This window comes from Pinus tabuliformis, chromosome 3_2, assembly GCF_031772625.1.
Source record: "Pinus tabuliformis cultivar Carrire ecotype Pingquan chromosome 3_2, CPIR1, whole genome shotgun sequence".
Taxonomy (NCBI): domain Eukaryota; kingdom Viridiplantae; phylum Streptophyta; class Pinopsida; order Pinales; family Pinaceae; genus Pinus; species Pinus tabuliformis.
Genome location: NC_142302.1, coordinates 159,155,609 through 159,177,403, shown reverse-complemented (window position 1 = coordinate 159,177,403; position 21,795 = coordinate 159,155,609). Strand labels below are relative to the sequence as shown.

Sequence of the window (21,795 nt, the reverse complement as noted above, 5' to 3'; positions counted from 1 at the left end):
TCAGTGGCAGCAGTAGCGGATCGAAGACGGTGAAGGAGGAGAATGTGGCCCTCGCATCAAAGGGTCCCAGTGAGGGACAGGGGGTGCAGAGAAAGAAGAAGAAGGACCTGTCAAAGGTCAAGTGTTTCAGATGTGGTGAGCTTGGTCACTATAGTACCCAGTGTCCTCTCAGGAAGAAGGACAAGGAGGAGAAGCAGGACCAGCAGGCAACTTCTGCAGAGATTGATAGGCTTTCCTCCAGGCTGGAGGAAGACTTTGCTATCTTTGCCGATATACCTCCAAGACTAAGGTGGGGTGACTTGGCGTTGTAGCCCCAAAGAGCTATAGTTGGGCAGGATCCTTGAGGAGTCCACCTCTTGGATCAGTACCTAGCTACAGGGACCCACATTATTATGTAGCAGGATGGATCAGTGGAAGTTGAAGCAGTCAGAGACTGAGCGACAGTTGTAGAGAGTAGAAACAGTCAGATGTTGGGGAGTGCAGTGCAGAGTCAGCAGCAACGCAGATCCTTCAGTGACAGTGCAAATGCTAGTAGCAGTCAAAGATTCGGGAGACAGATGCATCATACTGATCAAATTTGATTTAGTATTTTGGATGCTTTTCAGTTTCAAATGTCGCAGTTGCAACAACAACAGATGGGAGGGAGTTGCAGTGTTGGCAGCAGTATGGCAGCGTCAGTAGCAACACAGATGCAACGTACATCAAAGTTGCACAGTGGTTGGTGGTCAGTATGGCTATACATCAACAACAGGATAGGAAATGATGCAGACATCGGGTGTTGTGGCAGGGAGTGCAGCATTAGAACACATTCCTCACTAAGAGGGAGTGTTAGTTTTTGTATCATCGGATGTGTTCTAACCACAAAATTTGGTGGAGAGGCCAGAATACATGAGATCTCCAAATCCCAGAAATCATTTTTGGAAATTCCGCCTAGAAATGACTTAATTAGATTATTAACTAGTTTTTAAATATTTCCTAAGTCTAAACTTAGGGAATATGGTTAATTAATCAATATTAATTAAGTCAAGGCGAGAATCATCTCGAAAATCACATAGATCAATCTACAGATGATCCTAGCCATCTATTATGTTTTAATCTTGGTCGTTGGTCCTCCAACTGAGGATTATAAGAGGAGGTCGATGTGGTGATGGGGAGGACACTTTAGCAGTTCGATTTCTTGGCAGATCGATTTCTAGAGTAGCAGCAGTCAGTTGCCGGAGAGAGCCAAAGATCGAAGTAGTGTGTGAGGGGCAGAGACAGTGAGGTTGGAGGAAGTATTCCAGATCCAGTGAGTGCATTTGTGTTGATTTGGGGTAGCATCGGATGTACTCTAGCCATGAAATTGGTGGAGAGGCTAAAGCACATGAGATCTCCAAGACCTAGAAATGGTTTGGGCAGATTCTAACTGGTTTAGGAGATATTAAAATAATTAATATTTTTAATGCAGTTCCTAAGTCTAAACTTAGGAAAAATAAAATATTAATGGGTATTAATATAAAACTAGGTTAGAAGGTACCAAAATGCATGGATCAATCCAAATCTAATCTTAGCCGTTGATTAGAGATGTAATTTCGGCTGCTGAAGGACCAACAGGAAAAGTATAAGAGGAGGCTTGAGGGTCAGTTGGAGGAGACACTAGAGTGATTAGTCATTCAATTTTTTAGAGCAAGGTTTGCTAATAAAAGCCGAATCAATGATCAGTTGTAGCGAGGGGCAGTGAGTATGAGATAGAGAGGCTGAGATAGTGTAGCGAGACCAGCGCAGAAGCAGAGAGAGGCAGACGTTGAGCCAAAGGGAACATGAAGAGTCCAACAGAGACAATGCAGAGGCCAAAAGGGCCTGCGTCATCCACGCAGAGGGTAGCAGGAGTGACGGAGAGGGCCGTAGAGGCCGCGAAATTCCTTAGAGGGCTGACGCTGAGGCCAGGTGGGTTGACGCTGAGCTTCAGAGGTTGCTGGAAAGGGTTTCGTGGGACAAATTTTCTAAATATCTGCTTCCGAATAGAGAGGTATTACTGCCGGATTATTTTCTCTGTTGGGTGAGCTAGTTTGGCACCGAGTTGTACTCAAGGAAAGACTGCATAATAATATAACCCTCAAAATTGCTGCACCGGTTTTCCCGCATTAGGTTTTTCCGGGGATGAGTTGTCTAAAAATAACAGTGTCACTTATGTGTTTGCTATTTCTTTCAGTTGTTGATCTGTAGATGGTTGACACTGTATTGTGTTTATTTCAATATTTATATGTTTAAATAACTTGTTCTTAATTAACAAGTAGGAGAAATAAACCAGAAGAATACAGATAAAATTTCTAACGGGTAATACTTAGAAATTTAAACATGGTATCAGAGCGAGGTTGGCTAGTGGAGCATTTCAGCCAGTGCCGGGATTGTGCAGAGCCTAGAGGCTCAGTCCTTCGGTTGCTCGGGCTTAGGAAGCTATGGGCAGATTGCGGGGAGTGAAGCTGGTGGGGTGTTATTGTTGCCAAGACAGAACAGTACCTAACGGGCAAAACCAAGGTAGAGGGAGTCGCTACTGAGGCGGATTTCTAGCCAAGCAATCCGGATCAGTGTTGCAGGTTCATAGGAGATCGGAGAGGTGCGACTCGACAGTTGGCGGACGGATTTCCAGGAGGGAAATTGAGACTTAGAGGGAGTCTAGCAGAGAACTTCCAGACGGGAAGTAGAAACTCAGAGGGAGTCGAAGAGAGAATTTCCGGAGGGAAGTAGAGACTCAGAGGAGTCGAAAGGAAGAGCGGGGATGGCAAATGACGATTGTGCCATGAGTGCTCATGTACCTCTAGAGAAGAGGTGGGGAGAGATCGAGTTTTAGTCAGGAAGACTAAAGGCGATGAGGGCAGGATCCTTGAGGTACCCAAACTCTTGGATCAAATCCTTGCTACGGGAGCCCCAAAGAGAGAGTAGCAGGACTGGCGATGTTGGTAGAAATGAATGCGGATGAAGCAGCAGAGAGTGCTATAGTGCAGGAGTCCCGGGCAGTGCAGAGCTAGCAGGCTACAGTAATGTGAGAGGCACAAAGGAGGTTGCAACAATGTAAGATGCACATAGAGGTTTGCAGGAGTGCGAGAGGCAAGGAGTTGTTGCAGCAACATAGAGGCAGTAGAGGGAGCACGTCTTAGCGGCAAAGAGAGCTTCAGCATCGGGAGTGTTTCTAGCTTGACAGGGATGTCAGTAGTTGGATGGATCAGTTACTTACTTCTTAGTAACTGATTTGTAGTGCGGTAGCAATTGGGAGTAGCGCGATGCAACATGATGAGAGGGGGTTGCAGTGCAGATGCAGTGTTGGGAGAAAGGACCAGCAACAACATGGATGCAGAGGGAGTTGCCGTACGGATGCAACAGTGGCAGTGGCAGGGCCATGGGCAGTAGTACAGGATGCAGCAGTGCAGAGGATGTTGGGTGGGGAGGCCTAGCATCAGCACAGGTACCGGTGCCATATAATCAGAGTGATGCTCAATGGAGTATTACTAGAGCACAGTCCTCGCTAAGAGGGAGTGTTGATTTGGGGTAGCATCGGATGTGCTCTAGCCATGAAAATTGGTGGAGAGGCTAAAGCACATGAGATCTCCAAGACCCAGAAATGGTTTAGGCAGATTTTAACCGGTCTAGGAGATATTAAAATAATTAATATTTTTAATGGAGTTCCTAAGTCTAAACTTAGGAAAAATAAAATATTAATGGGTATTAATATAAAACTGGGTTAGAAGGTACCAAAAGGCATGGATCAAGCCAAATCTAATCTTAGCCGTTGATTAGAGATGTAATCTCGACCGCTGAAGGACCAACAGGAAAAGTATAAGAGGAGGCTTGAGAGTTAGTTGGAGGAGACACCAGAGTGATCAATGATTCGTTTTTTTAGAGCAGGGTTTGCTAAGGTGCTCAATTGCAGCGAGGGGCAGTGAGTACGAGATAGAGAGGCAGAGATAGTGCTGAGAGACCAGCGTAGAAGCAGAGAGAGGCAGACACTGAGCCAGAGGGAACACACAGAGCCCAACAGAGACAACACAGAGGCCAGAAGGGCTTGCGTCATCCACGCAGAGGGCAGCAGGAGTGACGCAAAGGGTCGTAGATGCTGTGCAGTTCCTCAGAGGGCTGACGCAAAGGGTTTCGTGTTGACGTTGAGGCTAGGTGGGTTGACGTTGAGATTCAGAGGTTGCTGGAGAGGGTTTCGTGGGGTAGGTTTTATGAATATCTACTTCTGAATAGAGAGGTATTACTGTCGGATTATTTTCTATGTCGGGTGAGCTAGTTTGGCACCCAGTTGTACTCAAGGAAAGACAACATAATAATATAACCCTTAGAATTGCTGCACCGATTTTCCCGCATTGGGTTTTTCGGGGACAAGTTGTCCAAAAATAACGGTGTCCCTTGTGTGTTTGCCATTTCTTTCAGCTGTTGATCTATAGATGGTTGAGATTGTATTGTGTTTATTGCGATATTTATATGTTTAAATAACTTGTTTGTAATTAACAAGTAGGAGAAATAAACCAGAAGAATACAGATAAAATTTCTAACGGGTAATACTTATAAATTTCAACAATTTGCAGAGAGGCAGAAGAGCCACAAAGAAGCTAACGCAGGGGCTATGCAATAGCTTCTAGAGGCAAGTTCGATTTGCTAAGAGGGAAAGACATCTTTAATGCTAGAGGACGAGAAGGAGCCCTAGAGTGTCGAAGAAGCATTTTTCCAGGCAGCAGAGGGTAGAACGACTTCATCAGAGACCAGTCAGAGGCTTGACGTCAAGAAGATAACGCAGAGGCTAATGCAGAGGGTCAAAGGGCTGAGTTTCTGAAGGCAAGTTGTGTCGGGGTTTTTCTTGTGGGTGAGGAAATTCCTCACTAGATTTTTGCCGGTATTTTTCTCTGTAGGATTTCCAGGTTTCGGCATCCAGTTGTACTCAGAATTTATTACTGTTGTTTAATAAGAAAACCCTCATCTACTACACCGGTTTTCCCAAGTTGGGTTTTTCGGGGACAATTGTCCAAAAATAATTGTGTTAATTTTATGTATGTGGGCTAGCATTTCTTAGCTTCTAGCGTTTTATTTTTCCGCAGTATTTTATTTGTGAAGGTTGCAATGTGATTTATTCAGTATTTTTTGTAGCAAACAACAAATAAATTTAAAATTGTTAAATAGAATTAACAATTAGGAGAATAATTTCCAGTTGCTGCAATAGGATTCCGGTTTGGAATTTTCACGAAAGTCATGAATTTGCCTATAGAAAGACATCTGGAATAGCTCCACCACACAACAATGGCTCTACTAGGATGGTGCTTGGAGTCCACTATAGAAGAGTTAAGATTTCTCCTTCGAAACCTCTTGTGTTGAACAACAGTTGCAAACTTGGCTCAACAACTCAAGTGTGCTAGGTGAATGAGTTTGCCAAAGGTTCAAAAGTCCCAAAATGAAGTATGCTTCCCCTATTTATCCTTGGGCTTCATTCTCTCCATGTGGGTCGCATGCATCGACCCCCTCTTGACTTTCTCCCTCCAAAAAGTGCGAATTTCCCAAGGGGTGTGTATTTCCCTCTTGGGGTGGCTCCACCATCCGCCAAGTGTTCGATTTGCCTCTTTCCCCTATGTTGGAGCCTTAGCCAGAAATTGAAAGTGGGGTCCTCCAACCCACTTTTCCTAAGCTGAAAACCCAAAATGATCAAAATTGTACAAAATTGTATTCTCACTTAGCAACATTTGCTAAGTGGAAACATCACATAGGACCCCCATTGGTGGAAGTCACTGCTATATCTAACCATGTAATATTAATGAAAATAATTATACAGGAATCATGTCAGTTCTTATTTGCTTTTCATCATGAATATTCCTCCAAGTTATTGGTATGACTCCAGGTCAAGTCAAGATACTAGGAAAAGAAAAGTATCTCTACAACATTTGAATAAGAAATCACTAAAGTGCCAACCAAATAGCTATATTTCCATGTAGTCCTAAATAAAGACCAATGGCAGATGCAAGATAATCATAAAAAAATAAGTATTTTGTGTATATTCAATAAGATCACTTACCTTGCGAACAATTGTAATTGATGTGCCTCTTTTGACTAGTGTATCGGCAATCCATCCTCCTAGATTAGCAGACACAGCCATAGTAAGCCAGGGAAGAACACAGAAGAGTCCAGACTCAGTGAGGTTGAGCTTCAAAACCTGTTACCAATACCAATGAATAATATTTACTCAATGTAAGTTCTTCTGGTCTCATACTTAGAAAATACAAATGCAAACTACATTAAACCAAAAGAAATGCATAGAATCATGAACTGAAAATATTCAAAGTCCAGTAGTTTCAAAAATGAAAAATCATCAACAATCACATGAAGATGAGACCAAACCAAAACTATCAACAGGAAACAAAATATGATATGTGCCTCTAAGAACATGGATTTAGAACATTCGCCAAATAGGCAGCTAAAGGTCCCGTTACAAAAGAAACTTGAGAACCTATATGGATGACATGCGCTGAAGATATTATGTTAAATAGTAAGACTTAGGGTGTAAAACAAAGGAATGATCACTCTCCAATCGAAGAAAATAATTTTAACATGTATATTTAATGTAAGTGAAAAGAGAACAGTGTTTCTGCTGAAAGGATCAAGTACCATTTTTCCAAAGAATAGATAGACCCCTTTTTAATTATAGTCTTCTGACAAAATAATTTGGTGGAATTACATGTATGCCATATAAATAGTAGCCAGACGTTTCTATATCCATCCTCTTGTTCATTTATGTATGTAATCAAAATTCTGTCAACACAAAATGTCAACGACAGAAACATAGTTCATCTTATAAATAACGATCTGGGATGGAAAAAGTATAGAATTTTTAGAAGAAGATGCACAAAGAAGAGTAGAAATATGGGTTGATAATATTTTTTTTTTAAACTGGAGTGATCAACACATGGTGCTAGACACATTACGTGTGTGCTAGGTAGTTAGGGGCAATGGTAAGTATCAGTGAATGCATGCTGAAGCTCTGCGGTTTTCTGTAAGATACCACTCCCGGAATATCTTTGAATACCCACGAAAATTTTGGGTTTATATGGTGTGGTTCTGTAACAACCTATCTTTAAATATAGAGAATGCAAGAATAATAGCAGGCATACGATGCATGCATAGGATAGCTACATATGCATGTGTCGCATACACCGCACTAGTATTTATATACTAAATTAACTATAAGTACTAAATACCATGACACTTCTTCGAATAGAGGTTCTACTCATCCATCAACACCCATATTGCGTAATGTATGGGTAAATATTAAAAGAGGGCTAATAAATTATATATCTCAGATTATTAATAAAAATTATATTAATAAATTAATAAAATGATTAAAATATATATATGAAATTAATTAAAAGGGTACTTAAAACAATGTTATAATTTTAATATTTAAAAATAAAGTACTTTAATAAAAACATATAGAAATGCCATTTATTAAATCATAAAGTATATATATATATATATATTTATACGTGACCATAAAAGAGATAAGAGAAGGTGATACGTGACATGGGAGGGTGTCACCAGGAGACTAAGCGGTGGCCTGCTGGTGGAAGAGCGGCCACCGCCAAGAAATCAGATAAAGGCCACCAAGCAGAAGTTTACGGGGGACGGAGGGAAGAAAATCTGAAGGAGGAGGAACATCATCTACGGAAATCATCCACAGGAAGAGCCTGAGTTGTTCTGAGGTTCTGGGCACGGGGGAACAGTCGGCTTCTACTAAGAAGCTTACTGGATTGAGCAGCCAGGTTCTGCTCAGTTTGGCTGGGTGGATTCGGTCTTTTGGTAACCGAAGCAGGGAGTTGGAGTCATCATCAACCGCAAGGGCACAGGTAGGTACCCTCAACAGTTCTGTTAGATAATCTATTAATTAATTTTGTAAGAGTTCAGGAACATAATTACAGGTTCAGCATAAAATCTCCTTTACTGTTTTTACACCTGTTTTTACGGTCTTGTCAAGTTCACTGTGGTATTTTAACTAACATTTTGCAAACAAGGTGTTGTAGGTGACTTTTTGAGATTTGTTTCCAAATGAACATGTACAGTGATCACATATGCCAAAATGAAACTTCAATACAACATGGACAGTACCACACTCACATGATAACAAAACTTCAAGACAGCGAATACCCACTTTGCATTTAAATTAAAAGGCACACATACCACTGATAATACAATTCCAGCCAATAAGAGAGGAACAAACTGAGAAATAGCATTGAGCAGATGAAAGAGATATGACTATGTGTGAAGGCCACTCGTTAGAATAATAATATCAACAATACAAAGCACTTTCCAGCAGAGACATAATTTATATATATTTCACCTCCAAATACCCAGGAACCTCCAGTAAATGATATACAGGTACAACCAGTGTTATCAGAACTGGTCTGAACTGGCCGTTCTGACTGGTTGGAGGGCAAAACTGGTTCGAACTGGCCTCCTCAACTATTTTGAACCGGTCCAATTGGTAAAGCTGCGTACAATGCAGCACGTGAGGCTTATTTTGCTGCTTTTATTTTTATTTTTTCTCTTAGTTGGCTATTGGCCCACAGTAGGTGCCCAATATTCAAGCCTATGGCCCTTCTATTGCTATGTCATTCATGTTAATGTTAAATTCTTGAAGTAAAAAGATGAAAATCCTTTTACTTAAATTTTTAACATTACCATGAAATGACTCAGGATGTTTGAGAGTGGTTCCAAACTCATTGGATTTCATATGGAGAAAGTAGAATTTTAGATCTCACTCAAAATAAAGTAGACTTCACAGTTTTTCAGGATTTCAGGTTTGGAGGAATTGCAACATTCCAATGGATTTTGTCTTGTACGAGGGTATGGAACTACTATTTAATCAAGAGCACCAAGCCCTCTATGTACCTTGATGTTAGTGCCATTGGTTGTCAAACTCCTCTATCATGATCCTACTAAAAATGTACCCATCACTCAAACAAAATCTTGAATTGACATGCTAAGCATTTTCTATCTTATTTTAATGCTTAGAGGGTGATATTGATGATGAAGATCCCAATATAGGCAAATATTTCGATGATATGTAGGTATCTATAGTAGCATGATATTCTTTGGAGGCTAGAGGCCATCTAGGGCCTATTTTTTGATGTATTTTTGATTCAGAGATGGATTGCACTTGGTGTTATTTTGGTTATGTGCATCCTTACATGCTATATAAATGAGAACTTCTGCTTATTTGTGTATAGATGGTTTGGATTCATACGGATGCACATGAATATATATATATATATATATATATATATATATATATATTTTTCTTTAAAATTTGAATATTTTATGTGTTTTTGGTTGACCGGTTTTTTGGTCTGATTCTTTTACCAGTTTCGGTCAGGTTCTGATAACATTGGGTACAAAAACACGTTATCCAACAATGGTCAGTCCAACAATGATGAACCCATGGTTTTTGTGGCCAATATAATCTCTATGCACTTGATATACCCTCAACCTCTAAACTATGGTCTCCTCCAACTCATGTTCAACATACCAGGATAGACTTGGCTCTTAGAAAACACTGAACTTGGCCCCCTTTTGTTGATACACAGTTCTACTTCTCAGCCATAATAAAAGGTATTCGGCCAGCATAGAATAATAAGTTCAGCCCTTGACGTGGTAAGATCAGCCAATAATAAGAGGGAAAACTGGACCTCTTTCCCACAGTGAGGAACTTGATCCAACAACCAGCAAAACTTGGCCACAAGCTACAGCAAACTCGGCCCTCAAAACTGGTAAACCCGACCTCAGTTAGGTTCAAAACTTCGACCCTCTATAGCAAGAGAAACTTGTCCCCATTTCTCACTGAACGCGTCCCCAAAATCAGCTTGAAGTTGTAATGTTCCTAACTAGGAAATTAAGTGACAAACAAAGCAAGCAGACAAACCAACAATCAGAAATGAGAAACAATCATCATACACCCATGAAAACGTTGGAAATAGAGAACTTCTGAGACATTTTATTAAATCATCATGGACAAATACAACAGTGAATGGAATGGTGCACCTGGGCTTGTCTCCAAGGACAAGCGTGACAAAACCTAGGTGAGCAAATAATTGTCTGAGGGCTGCCCAACTGCTGCTCTAGAAACTGATCTACGCTGCCCATAAACTGTTGTTTGTTGGAAAGGAAATGTTGGAATCACTGCTTCCCGTGCTCAGAAAATTACGAAACTTTAGCTCCCTGATCCTCAGCAAAAACCCACCAAAACCCAGGAAGGGCTTGGCCTAGTTCAAACTCCTGAAATTCGCCCCCCAAGGAGCACGTCCTCCTGCTCAAGCTAACAAACTCGGCCTGTCTGAGTGATGTTGGGAAAGCTCTCCAAAACTGCCTCAAATCACCAGGATGTGATCCCTTATGAATTTCCTTCCTTCCTGGATGTGATCCTGGTGTTGTGGCTCTCTCCCTCAATGCCCACGTGATGCCCAATCTGGTCCTCTGCGTAGTTCTCCAAGGTTGGGTTTCAAACTGCCCAATTGCTGCATCCACCAGCTCCAAAACTCCTCCCCAAGGCTGACCTTCTGATATCCTTGAACTCTGCAAGTTTCTCCAACAAGTGCTGGCCCAATAAAGCTCTGATCACAACTGCGTGTTCCCTTCTCTGCTGGCCCAGAAATATGCACTGCTGGTTTGTGGCTGAGTGTGTTGGCTATGAATCTTCCGTGATGCTCCTCAAGGTGGTCGGAAAATGCCTTCCTAGGGTGGCACTCGTAGTCCCCCGAAGCTAAGGTTGAATCTCCTGCTTGAGAGATTTGTGGCTAAGAAGCTAGTTAACTTGGCTAAACAACTTGAGCAAATAGTCAAGTGATTTCAATATGCAAGTATGAATCCATCCCCAAGCGAGGATCTCTTCCTCCTTATGACTTCGTGGGCCTCCCTTTTCCCCATGTGGGCCCTGTTGACTCTGCTGCCTACACCTACCTACAAGTCAGTGAGAAAATCCTTCAACCCCACAAGGTGTGGTTGGTGGCAAGGAACTCAAAGAAGGGACCGTCACACTAATCTCGACTCTCTCCGTTTGGTCCATCAACAACTGAGATTAAATCTCTAATCAATGGCTAAGACTAAATTTGGCTTGATCCATGACTTTTGGACCATTCTAACCCAGTTTTATATTAATACGCATTAATATTTTATTTTTCCCAAGTGGGGAACTCCATTAAAAATATTAATTATTTTAATATCTCCCAAACCAGTTAGAATTTGCCCAAACCATTTCTGGGTCTTAGAGATCTCGTGTGCTTTAGCCTCTCCACCAATTTTCATGGCTAGATCACATTAAATGCCACCCCAAATCAAGGCTTCCTCTTAGCGAGGATTGTGCTCTAGTAATACTCCTCGCTGAGCATTACTCTAATTATCTAGCACCGGTACCTGTGCTGATCCTACGCCTCCCTGCCCACATCCTCTGCACTACTGCATCCTGTACTGCTGCCCATGGCCCTGCCACTGCCACTGCTGCATCTGTACGGTAGCTCCCTCTGCATTCGTGTTGCTGCCCATGGCCCTGCCACTACCACTGCTGCATCTGCACTGCATCTCCTTCTCCTCACGCTGCATCGTGCTGCCCATAGCACTGCCACTACTAACTGTTGCACTGCAACCTAGCTACTAAGAAGGAAGTAACTGATCCTCCCAACTTTGACATCTCTGTTAGGCTAGAAACACTCTCGATGCTGAAGCTCCCTCTGTCGTTGACAAGTGCTCCCTCTACTGACCTCTACACTACTGCAACAAGTCCATGCATGTCGCACTGTTGCCTCATGCTATCCCGGGATTCCTACACTGTAGCACTCTTTGTTGCTCCATCCAGATTCGTCTCTATCGACATCTGTCAGTCCTGCTACTCCTCTTTGGGGTTCTTGTAGCAAGGTATAATCCAAGAGGTTGGGTACCTCAAGGATCCTGCCCCTCATCGCTTGTAATCCATCTGACTACAGCTCGATGTCTCCCCACTTCCTCTCGAGTAGCGCATGAGAACTCATGGCACAGTCGTCATCTATCTCCACTTCTTTCTCCACCCTCGTTGGCGCTGCCTTGGTCTCAGAAGCCTCTCCCTTTCTCTTCTTCCTTGGACATTGGTTCGCATAGTGACCTAGTTCCCCACGGTGGAAGCACTTGACCTTGGAGAGGTCCTTCTTCTGTTTTTCCTGCTTTCCTGTAGATGCTAGAGCAGCATCCTCCTCTTCCTCTTTCTTGATTCTGACCTCCTTACTGCTACTCCCTACATTGGTTAGTCGTCTGATCTCTTCTTGACGAAGAGTCGCCCATAGTTCCTCCCAATCTGGAAGGTTCGACCTGCCCAGTAAGCTCTGGACAAATACCTCCCATTCCTCTGAGACTGCGTTCAATACGATCCTCGCCAACATCTCCTCATCCGGCGTGGCCCCTATGGAAGTTCGCTGGTCCCAATCTCTGTCAATCGCCCGAGGAAGATATCTATCTACTCTCCCCTCTGCATCTGGTATGACCGTAATTAATTTTCTAGAAGCATCTTCCTCTGCACAGAAGTATGCTGATACAACTTCTTCAGGGCATCCCACATCTCATTTGTCGTAGCCTTTTTGGCAATATGTGGTACCACATGATCCTTAACCCTGTCAAGGATGATGAACTTAGCCCTGGCCGTTGCCTCTTCGTATTTCTCATTTTCAGCTGGGTAAACTGGGATCGCTGTCGTTTTCAAGTTGAAGTGCTTGATGCGATACTTGTCTAGAATGGACAAGATCTTGGCCTTCCAAACTACGAAGTTGGAAGCTCCATCCAGTCTATCCTGATCTCTCAGCCCATTCACTGCCATTTCGCTGCTCCTCTTTCGACTCTTTTGAGTCTCTCTACTTCCCTCCTGGAAGTCCTCTAATCGACCCTTGCTAAGTCTCTCAACTTCCAGTCTGGAATTTCTTGGTTTGACTCCCTCTGAGCCTCAATTTCCTTCTGGAAACCCCTCTGCCAATGTCGAGATGCCCCACTCCGATCGTTTGTGCAACTTCACCACTGATCCGGATTTCTTGGCTAGAAATCCTCGGCAGCAACTCCCTCCTCCTTGGTCTTGCCCTATTAGGTACTATTCTGACTATAGTGCCCCACCAGCTTCACTCCGCAACTCACCCACAGGCTCCTATGCCTCAGCAATCTGAAGGTCTGAGCCTCTAGGCTCTGCGCAATACCGACACCGGCAAAATCTGCACCTCCTGGCCACAACGTTGATCCTTCCCGACTAAGAAAGATGACTGGGCACTGCGTAGGTCAGGTCTGCTCCTCTCTACCTCAACGTTGATCCTCCTCCTGGCTCTAACTGATGACATAGGCTCTCTGCATCACCCCTTCCTGTGCTATCTGATTTATTTCTTCCTACTTGTTCAATTACTTAACAAGTTATTTACCATGTAAATACTGAAAATAAATACAAGCACAGTATCAACACATACAGATCATCAACTAAAAGTAAACAAGCACACAAGTGACATTGTTGTTTTTGGACTAATGTCCCCGGAAAATCCCAATGCGGGAAAGTCGGTGCAACTATTCAGAGGGTGTTATTATTATGTAGTTTTCAGAATACAACTAGGGTGCCAGAAATGGCTCACCCAACAGAGAATGCCCTCAGCAGTAGTACATCTCCTTGGAGATAGATATTCCCGCTAATTAATCATCGGATGAACGATGCCATATCAACAATTGCAGCTTCTGCTGCTCTGCGTCACTCTGATAGGGACTGCGTCAACCTATCTGGCTCTCCAGCTCCCAGTTTGTCCCACGAAAAATCTCCCAATAGTACCTCTCCTCGGAGATAGATATTCCCGCTAATTAATCATCGGATGAACGATCCCATAGCAACAATTGCAGCTTCTGCTGCTCTGCGTCACTCTAATAGGGACTGCGTCAACCTATCTGGCTCTCCAGCTCCCAGTTTGTCCCACGAAAAATCTCCCAGTGCTGCCTCTAGGTCTTGCGTCAACCTCTCTGGCCTAGCGTCAACCTCTCTAGCCCAGCGTCAACCTCTCTGGGCTCTGCGTCAGCCTCTGGAGCCTCTGCGTCTCACACGCTGGCCCGCACTGGCTTTGCACAGCTCTTGGTTGCCTCTGCGTGGATTTGCGTCAACCTCTCCCAGCTTCTGCGCTGATTCTCCCAGTACTAACTCTACCTCTCTGCTATGTATTCACTGCCCCTCAGCTGCAACTCAGACCACTCACTTAATTTCCTCAGCAAATCCTGCTCTAGAAATTCGAGTTCTTGATCTCTCTTGTGCGTCCTCGAACTAACCCTCAAGCCTCCTCTTATACTTTTCTCGTTGGTCCATCAACGGCTAAGATTAAATCTCTAATCAACAGCTAAGATTAGATTTGGCTTGATCCATGAATTTTGGACTATTCTAACCCAGTTTTATATTAATACCCATTAATATTTTATTTTTCCTAAGTTTAGACTTAGGAACTCCATTAAAAATATTAATTATTTTAATATCTCCCAAACCGGTTAGAATCTTCCCAAACTATTTCTGGGTCTTGGAGATCTCATGTGCTTTAGCCCTCCACCAATTTTCATGGCTAGAGCACATCTGATGCTACCCCAAATCAACAGTTGGAGATTCCTTTGATAACTCTAGTTAACACCATGGGGGAGAGAGTAGAGCACACACCCACAGGGCCTTCCATTAACGAGGTGCCATCCGTTGTTAAGGTATCCATTGATGAGGTATCCGGGGTTGTGACTGAGTACTCAGATGATAGTAGCGTACCACAGGTTGATGAGGTGTCGGGAGACATCTCCACCATTGATGAGGAGCCGATAGGTACAAAGGCATCTAGATCTATGCTAGAGTTACTAGACGACAGTCACCTGTAGCTGACTGGCGAGCATGTCTTGCGTGTTGGAATGTCTATGGAGGAGCAGTTGGAGGCTCATATTGAGTCCATGATGGAGGAGGATGTGCAACCATCCTTTGGGCTAGCCATTGATGAGGGGCAACATAGAGACCGCACGTTGGGATTTTAGCACAGTTCATTTTAGAGGCACATTGACGAGATCTACAACGTTATTAGCCTACCCTTATGCATTGGATTGAGGGAGGCAACGTTGTCTAGACATACCCTAGGGGATGGTCAAGTTAGCAGGACTAAGCGACATGAGCTGAGTATGACACTGCATCAGCTTGGAGGGCTTGTTTCTTCCACAGGGGATTCTACAGTTGGGATTTGGTGGCGAGAGGTACTGAGCTGGTACCCAATGGAGCAGGCTAGGCGGTTGGATGTTGGAATTTCGAAGTTTAAACCATTAGAAATTCTTCCTGTACTATCTGGTTTATTTCTTCCTACTTGTTTAATTACTTAATGAGTTATTTACCATGTAAATACTAAAAATAAACACAAGTACAGTATCAACATCTATAGATCATCAACTAAAGAAAACAAGCACACAAGCGACACTGTTATTTTTGGACCAATGTCCCTGGAAAAACCCAATGCGGGAAAACCGATGCTGCTATTTAGAGGGTTTTATTATTATGCAGTTTTCAGAATACAACCAGGGTGCCAGAAATGGCTCACCCAATAGAGAATGCCCTCGGCAGTAATACTGTAAAGTTTTGTAGATGTTCTATGCTAAGAGCAATTTCACTTTCCTCACAGCAATCATACAAGTAGTTAAGCAAAATGCAGATAGAACATAGAAGCAGATCTTACAGAAGACAAATCAGAAACAAGAAAAATGTGTGTGTTCGTTTCGGCGGTCAACAGGATGCTTCAACCAGCAAAGTCTCCTTTGGTCAGCCAGCCCAGATGTGTCACAAGATCCCTCCAACTAGTAGATGAGTCAACCCAAGTCAATTCTACAAAAGTCAACGCTGTCCTGAAAAGTCAACGCAGGGGCAGCAAGCTAAAAGTCAACGCAGCAGCAAAATGGTCAACCCTATGACCTCGATTTTTGTGCCAGATAGTACGGCCTTCAAAAATCGAACTTTCCACCAATTTTCAGCTTGATTGGACCAAGCGTTGACCAAAGTCAACGCTGGTCAAACTTTCTGCGAAACCCTTGCAGCAGAAACCCTAGCAGCAGAAAATCCGTACGGTCTGTCCTCTTCGTCCTTCCCACGTGTGGCTGAAATTCGTCCTCCAGGTAGCGTACTCTCTAAGATGAGAGAGGAAGATGTGAGTTGAGTTGTCTTAAAATTCTCTCCAACTTTTCCTGTATATATATCCATCAATGAGGGTGTGTGACACATCTGTTGGGCATGTGAGCCTACATTACAAAACTGGCTGACCTTGCACATATAATTTATTAAGAATAATAAATTCACAATATAAGTTCTGCTCATCGGATTAAGACTATTTTTATATGGATTTTACACCTCTCAGTAAGAGGAATCCAACAAAAATATTAGCCTCTTAATCTGAGCATCAGAACATGGAGTTTGGACCTAGTTGTCCAAATTTAACACTCCCTCTCAACTAGGGAGAACTCCATTTATTAGTGCAATCAACATCGTGAGTCATCCCGCCGAAACTTGCTTTGCTGGCTTCTTTATTTCAGAACAGAAGTGGGTCAGTCACAAAGACATCATTCCCCGACTGACATAGTCAGTCCAGAGGTCCCAGACCTCACAAATCTTGATCCCAGATCAAGTGGTTGGACCATGCCATCCTAGATAGAGAGTACGGCAATCTCTGATGCGTCCATCAGTCTTTGCTAATAGTCTCTAACTTTTCCACACCTCATTGGCCAAATGAGAGGTACTTCCCATGAGCCCTGAACTCAATGGGTAGGATGCATACGGGGCACAGATAAATGAGTGGCGAACCAACTCAATAATCACAAGGGTGGGGCAAAAGCATTATGAGTGCTTATAGCTCCGAGAAGCTATCCCCAAAGCCCCCCAGAGCTCCCAGAGCTCATCGTCCAACAGGACCCACATCATAGGGTCTTTCCACGACACCAAGACTCTCACGGAAGGTTAGGAACTTGACCTTCCCCAGGGGCTTAGTGAGAATATCCGCGACCTGCTCATCAGTTCCTATATGATCGAGCCTTACGGCGCCTCGCTGTACCATATCCCGGATAAAGTGGTACCTGATATCAATATGCTTGGATCGGTCGTGGAACACAGGATTCTCAGTCATACGAATCCCACTCTGATTATCACAGAGTATCACAGTGGTATCTAGCACATGATGGAACAGCTCACTAAAGAGCTTCCTCAACCAAACTGCTTCACAACAGGCCATACTAGCAGCAATGTATTCGGCCTCCGCGGTGCTCAAAGCCACCGACTTCTGCTTCCTGCTCATCCATGAGATCGAAGCAGAACCAAGATTGAAACAGCATCCAGATGTGCTCTTACGATCCACCACACTGCCAGCCCAATCGGCATCAGTATATCCACGGAGTATCACACTCCCGGCAGTGTATCTCAGCCCATGGTTTATCGTGCCCCGAAGATATCTCAAAAGATTTTTGGCACCAACCCAGTGAAAATGATGAGGCTCAACCATCTGTTGACTCAAAGTATTCACTGCAAAACATATGTCCGGACGGGTGTTCACTAAGAACATCAAAGCTCCTATGAGTTGACGATACTCAGTAGGATTGGCCAAGATAGGCCCTGCAGCGCTGCCACTCAACTTCTTAAAGTTGAGTTCCATTGGTGTCGACACGGACTTACAGTCCACCATCCCAAATCTTTCCAGAAGTTTCACAATATATTTTCCTTGAGAAAGGAAAATCTCTCCAGGTCTCTGCCAGACCTCCAGGCCTAGGAAATAGTGCATCAGTCCTAGGTCTTTCATCTCGAACTCAGCAGCAAGCTCCCTCTTACATTGATGAATGAGAGGGTCATCACCTGTCAGGAAAAGGTCGTCCACATATAGCACTAGAATGAGAGGCTTTCCTTCCACAACCTTAAAGTAAAGGTTTGGATCAGCATTGCTTCGAGTGAAGCCCAGCTTCATCAAGTAACTATCCATCCTCTCATACCAAGCTCTGGGTGCTTGCTTTAACCCATAGAGGGCTTTCTTCAACCTGCAGACATAAGTGTCTCGATCTAGAACTTCAAATCCCAGAGGTTGTTCTACATACACCTCTTCCTTTATTGCACCATGCAGAAAAGCGGTCTTGACATCCATCTGATGAAGACTCCATCCTTGCGTAGCAGCAAGGGCTATGATGGATCGGATGGTGGTATATCGTGCCACAGGTGCAAATATATCGTCATAGTCAATTCCTTCCTTTTGAGAGAAGCCACGGGCAACAAATCTTGCCTTAAACTTTTCAGCACTCCCATCAGGTCCATGTTTAATCTTGTAGAGCCATTTAGAGGTGACAACAGATTTGTCCTTCGGTCTCGGGACCACATCCCAGACATCATTCTTCATAATAGCCTCATATTCTTCATGCATAGCATCCTTCTAGACTTGATGCTTGATGGCTTCCTCAAAAGATCCAGGTTCAGATTGTATAATAGAACTCATGGCAGCTAGATACCTTTGGTATCTACACGGCTTCTTGCTTTCTCGGAATGTCCCCCTTGGGGCAGCATGACCCTTAGCATCTTCGAGGGTGTCCCTGAGCCATGATGGCCTCTTTCCTAGAGAAGGGGAAGGATCAATAGGGTCCATAGGCCCTTCAACATCAGGCATAGTCTCATCCTGGGGTTCTTCCAGATTTCCAGGTCTTTCTTCATGATTTTCTTAAGATCTAGGAAGATCTACTACTTTCTTCAGGGAAGCATCTTCGTCAAAAGTGACATCATGGCTTATCTCTACTTCCCTTTGACTAGGTACATAGACTCTATATGCCTTAGAAGTCTCACTGTAGCCCACAAACATTCCTTTCTTTCCAGTAGCATCCAGCTTACTTCTCTTTTCTTTCGGCACATGAAAATAGACAGGACATCCAAAAATTCTAAAATGTGAGACATCAGGTTTCTTACCAGAGAAAACCTCTTCGGGAGTTTTGGAGTCCAAAGCGGAGTGAGGGCATCGGTTTTGAATGTACACAGCAGTATTTGCAGCTTCTCCCCACAGAAACTTTGGTAGACCCTGGTCACATAGCATGGCACGGGCAGCTTCCACAATAGTCCTATTCTTGCGTTCAGCAACACCATTCTGCTCGGGAGTATATGCAGTGGTAGACTCCCTCTTAATGCCGGCTTCTCTGCAAAAGTCTTTGAACTCATTTGACTCATATTTAGTGCCATTGTCAGTCCTCAAAATTTTGATCTTCTTTCCGGTCATATTTTCCACCAAGGCTTTGAAGGTACGGAACCACATGAAAGCCTCATCCTTCTTCTTCAAGAAGTATATCCAGGTTTTGCGAGAGAAGTCATCAGTAAATGTCATATAGTAAGAATATCCCCCCAGGGATGTTACAGGCAACATACCGGAAAGATCAGAATGGACCAGTTGCAATATCTCAGATGTCTTTGTGACACTTGAGGGGAAAGGTCCCCTTGTATGTTTTCCTTCAGCACAGCCCTTACATACACCTTCATGATTATTTCCAAAATCAGGCATCCCTGTCACCACCTTCCTTGCTTCGGGGAGAGCCTTGTAATGAAGGTGTCCAAATCTTCGGTGCCATAGTTCGGTTTGACGGATAGTATCACAAGTCATAGCTCCCAACGGACTCCCTCCAACATGGTAGAGTGTACCAACTCTAAAACCAATTGAGATAGCTTCCTTGAAGCTCTTCTTCCACATGAGTACCTTTCCATCAGAGAAAGTTACATTGAATCCTTTGTCTTCCATGGCAGATACAGACACAAGGTTCTTCTTCAATTTGGGTACATAGAGTACATCTTGTAGACGGAGGACTTGTCCTTGAGACAAGTGGAGGGTCACAGTCCCGGTCCCTTTCACAGGATAAGTGGCATTATCCCCAAGGATAATTTCTAAATCAGTATCCTTTTCAACCATGTCAGAAAGTGCTTCCTTGAATCCGGTGATGTGTCTTGAGGCACCACTATCGATTAGCCAGACATCCATAGTGTCGGGCGGAGATGCAGCTGAGAGAGCAGATATTAGAATATACTCATTTCTTTTATCAACAACATTAGACTCCTCATACCTGGTATTTCTGGTCTTTTTAGAAGGTGGATTGTTTCCTTCAAAGTGAGCCTTCCTCTTTCCTTTGGATTTGTCATTTCTTCGATTCCCATTCCTTCGGTTGTTGTTGTTGTCGTCACTATCGGGAGAATTCTTCTTGAAGGGGCATTCTCTAGCATAGTGTCCAGTCCTATGGCAGGTGAAACATTTACCCTTCTTCTCTTGAGTCTTAGTCCTTCCTTTGTCCTTAGAACCACCAGAGTTCTTCTTTCGGGAATGAGCAACATAGGCAGCATTTCTTTCATTATCAAATTCCTTCATCCTTGTTTCTTCTTGCATACATCTAGACAGAAGCTCATCAAAGTTAGGGATGGTATTATTGTTGAGAATGGTAGTTGTGAATACTTGCCATTCATATGAAAGTCCTCCAAGTGCGGTGAGAACCATCTCACGATCAGCTATTGTCTCCCCAATAGCTAGCAGATTGTTCCTGGTTTCGGTCAACTTCATAAAGAAAGTTTGAATAGACTCGTCTCGACCCTTCTTCATATTCTTCAACTTGTTCTTGAGGAATAGCACTTGGTTCACATTGTTTACTTGGAACATAAGTATCAGTTTGTCATACATCTCCTTGGATGTGCCTAGTTCAGATATGTAGGCAACCAGACTCTTATTTATGGATTCCCTGATCAGCAGCTTTGCTCTGATTTCTCCCTTCTTATACTTGTTTCTAACAGCAGCAGAGGCATTTGATGGGGGTTCTTGAATCTTCCCTGTCACATGATCTAGGAGATCATGATCTTCCAATTTGAGATCTAATAACATCTTCCAGGCATGGAAGTCATCACTTCCAGTCAGCTTGTCATTCTCCCTGAATTCAAGCTTAGTGGAATCCATTTCCTTTGATGATGATTGCTATAGATAGAGTTTGTCTTCTCCTCAGCTCCGATACCATGTAAAGTTTTGTAGATGTTCTATGCTAAGAGCAATTTCACTTTCCTCACAGCAATCATACAAGTAGTTAAACAAAATGCAGATAGAACATAGAAGCAGATCTTACAGAAGACAAATCAGAAACAAGAAAAATGTGTGTGTTCGTTTTGACGGTCAACAGGATGCTTCAACCAGCAAAGTCTCCTTTGGTCAGCCAGCCCAGATGTGTCACAAGATCCCTCCAACTAGTAGATGAGTCAACCCAAGTCAATTCTACAAAAGTCAACGCAGCAGCAAAACGGTCAACCCTTTGACCTCGATTTTTGTGCCAGATAGTACGGCCTTCAAAAATCGAACTTTCCACCAATTTTCAGCTTGATTGGACCAAGCGTTGACCAAAGTCAACGCTGGTCAAACTTTCTGCGAAACCCTAGCAGCAGAAAATCCGTACGGTCTGTCCTCTTCGTCCTTCCCACGTGTGGCTGAAATTCGTCCTCCAGGTAGCGTACTCTCTAAGATGAGAGAGGAAGATGTGAGTTGAGTTGTCTTAAAATTCTCTCCAACTTTTCCTGTATATATATCCATCAATGAGGGTGTGTGACACATCTGTTGGGCATGTGAGCCTACATTACAAAACTGGCTGACCTTGCACATATAATTTATTAAGAATAATAAATTCACAATATAAGTTCTGCTCATCGGATTAAGACTATTTTTATATGGATTTTACACCTCTCAGTAAGAGGAATCCAACAAAAATATTAGCCTCTTAATCTGA

The 21,795-nt window shown here is 43.3% G+C and overlaps 1 protein-coding gene across 5 annotated transcripts in view; it reads right to left on the bottom strand.

The window, feature by feature from the left end:
• Positions 1-21,795, bottom strand: part of LOC149180289 (sodium-dependent phosphate transport protein 1, chloroplastic-like) — a 614,698-nt gene that overhangs the window by 91,563 nt on the left and 501,340 nt on the right. For all 5 annotated transcript variants that reach the window (XM_089416010.1, XM_089416005.1, XM_089416006.1 and 2 more), the window contains one exon: positions 6,038-6,175. In XM_089416010.1, coding sequence (XP_089272136.1) covers positions 6,038-6,175 — 138 coding nt within the window. The remainder of the gene's footprint in view (positions 1-6,037; positions 6,176-21,795) is intronic.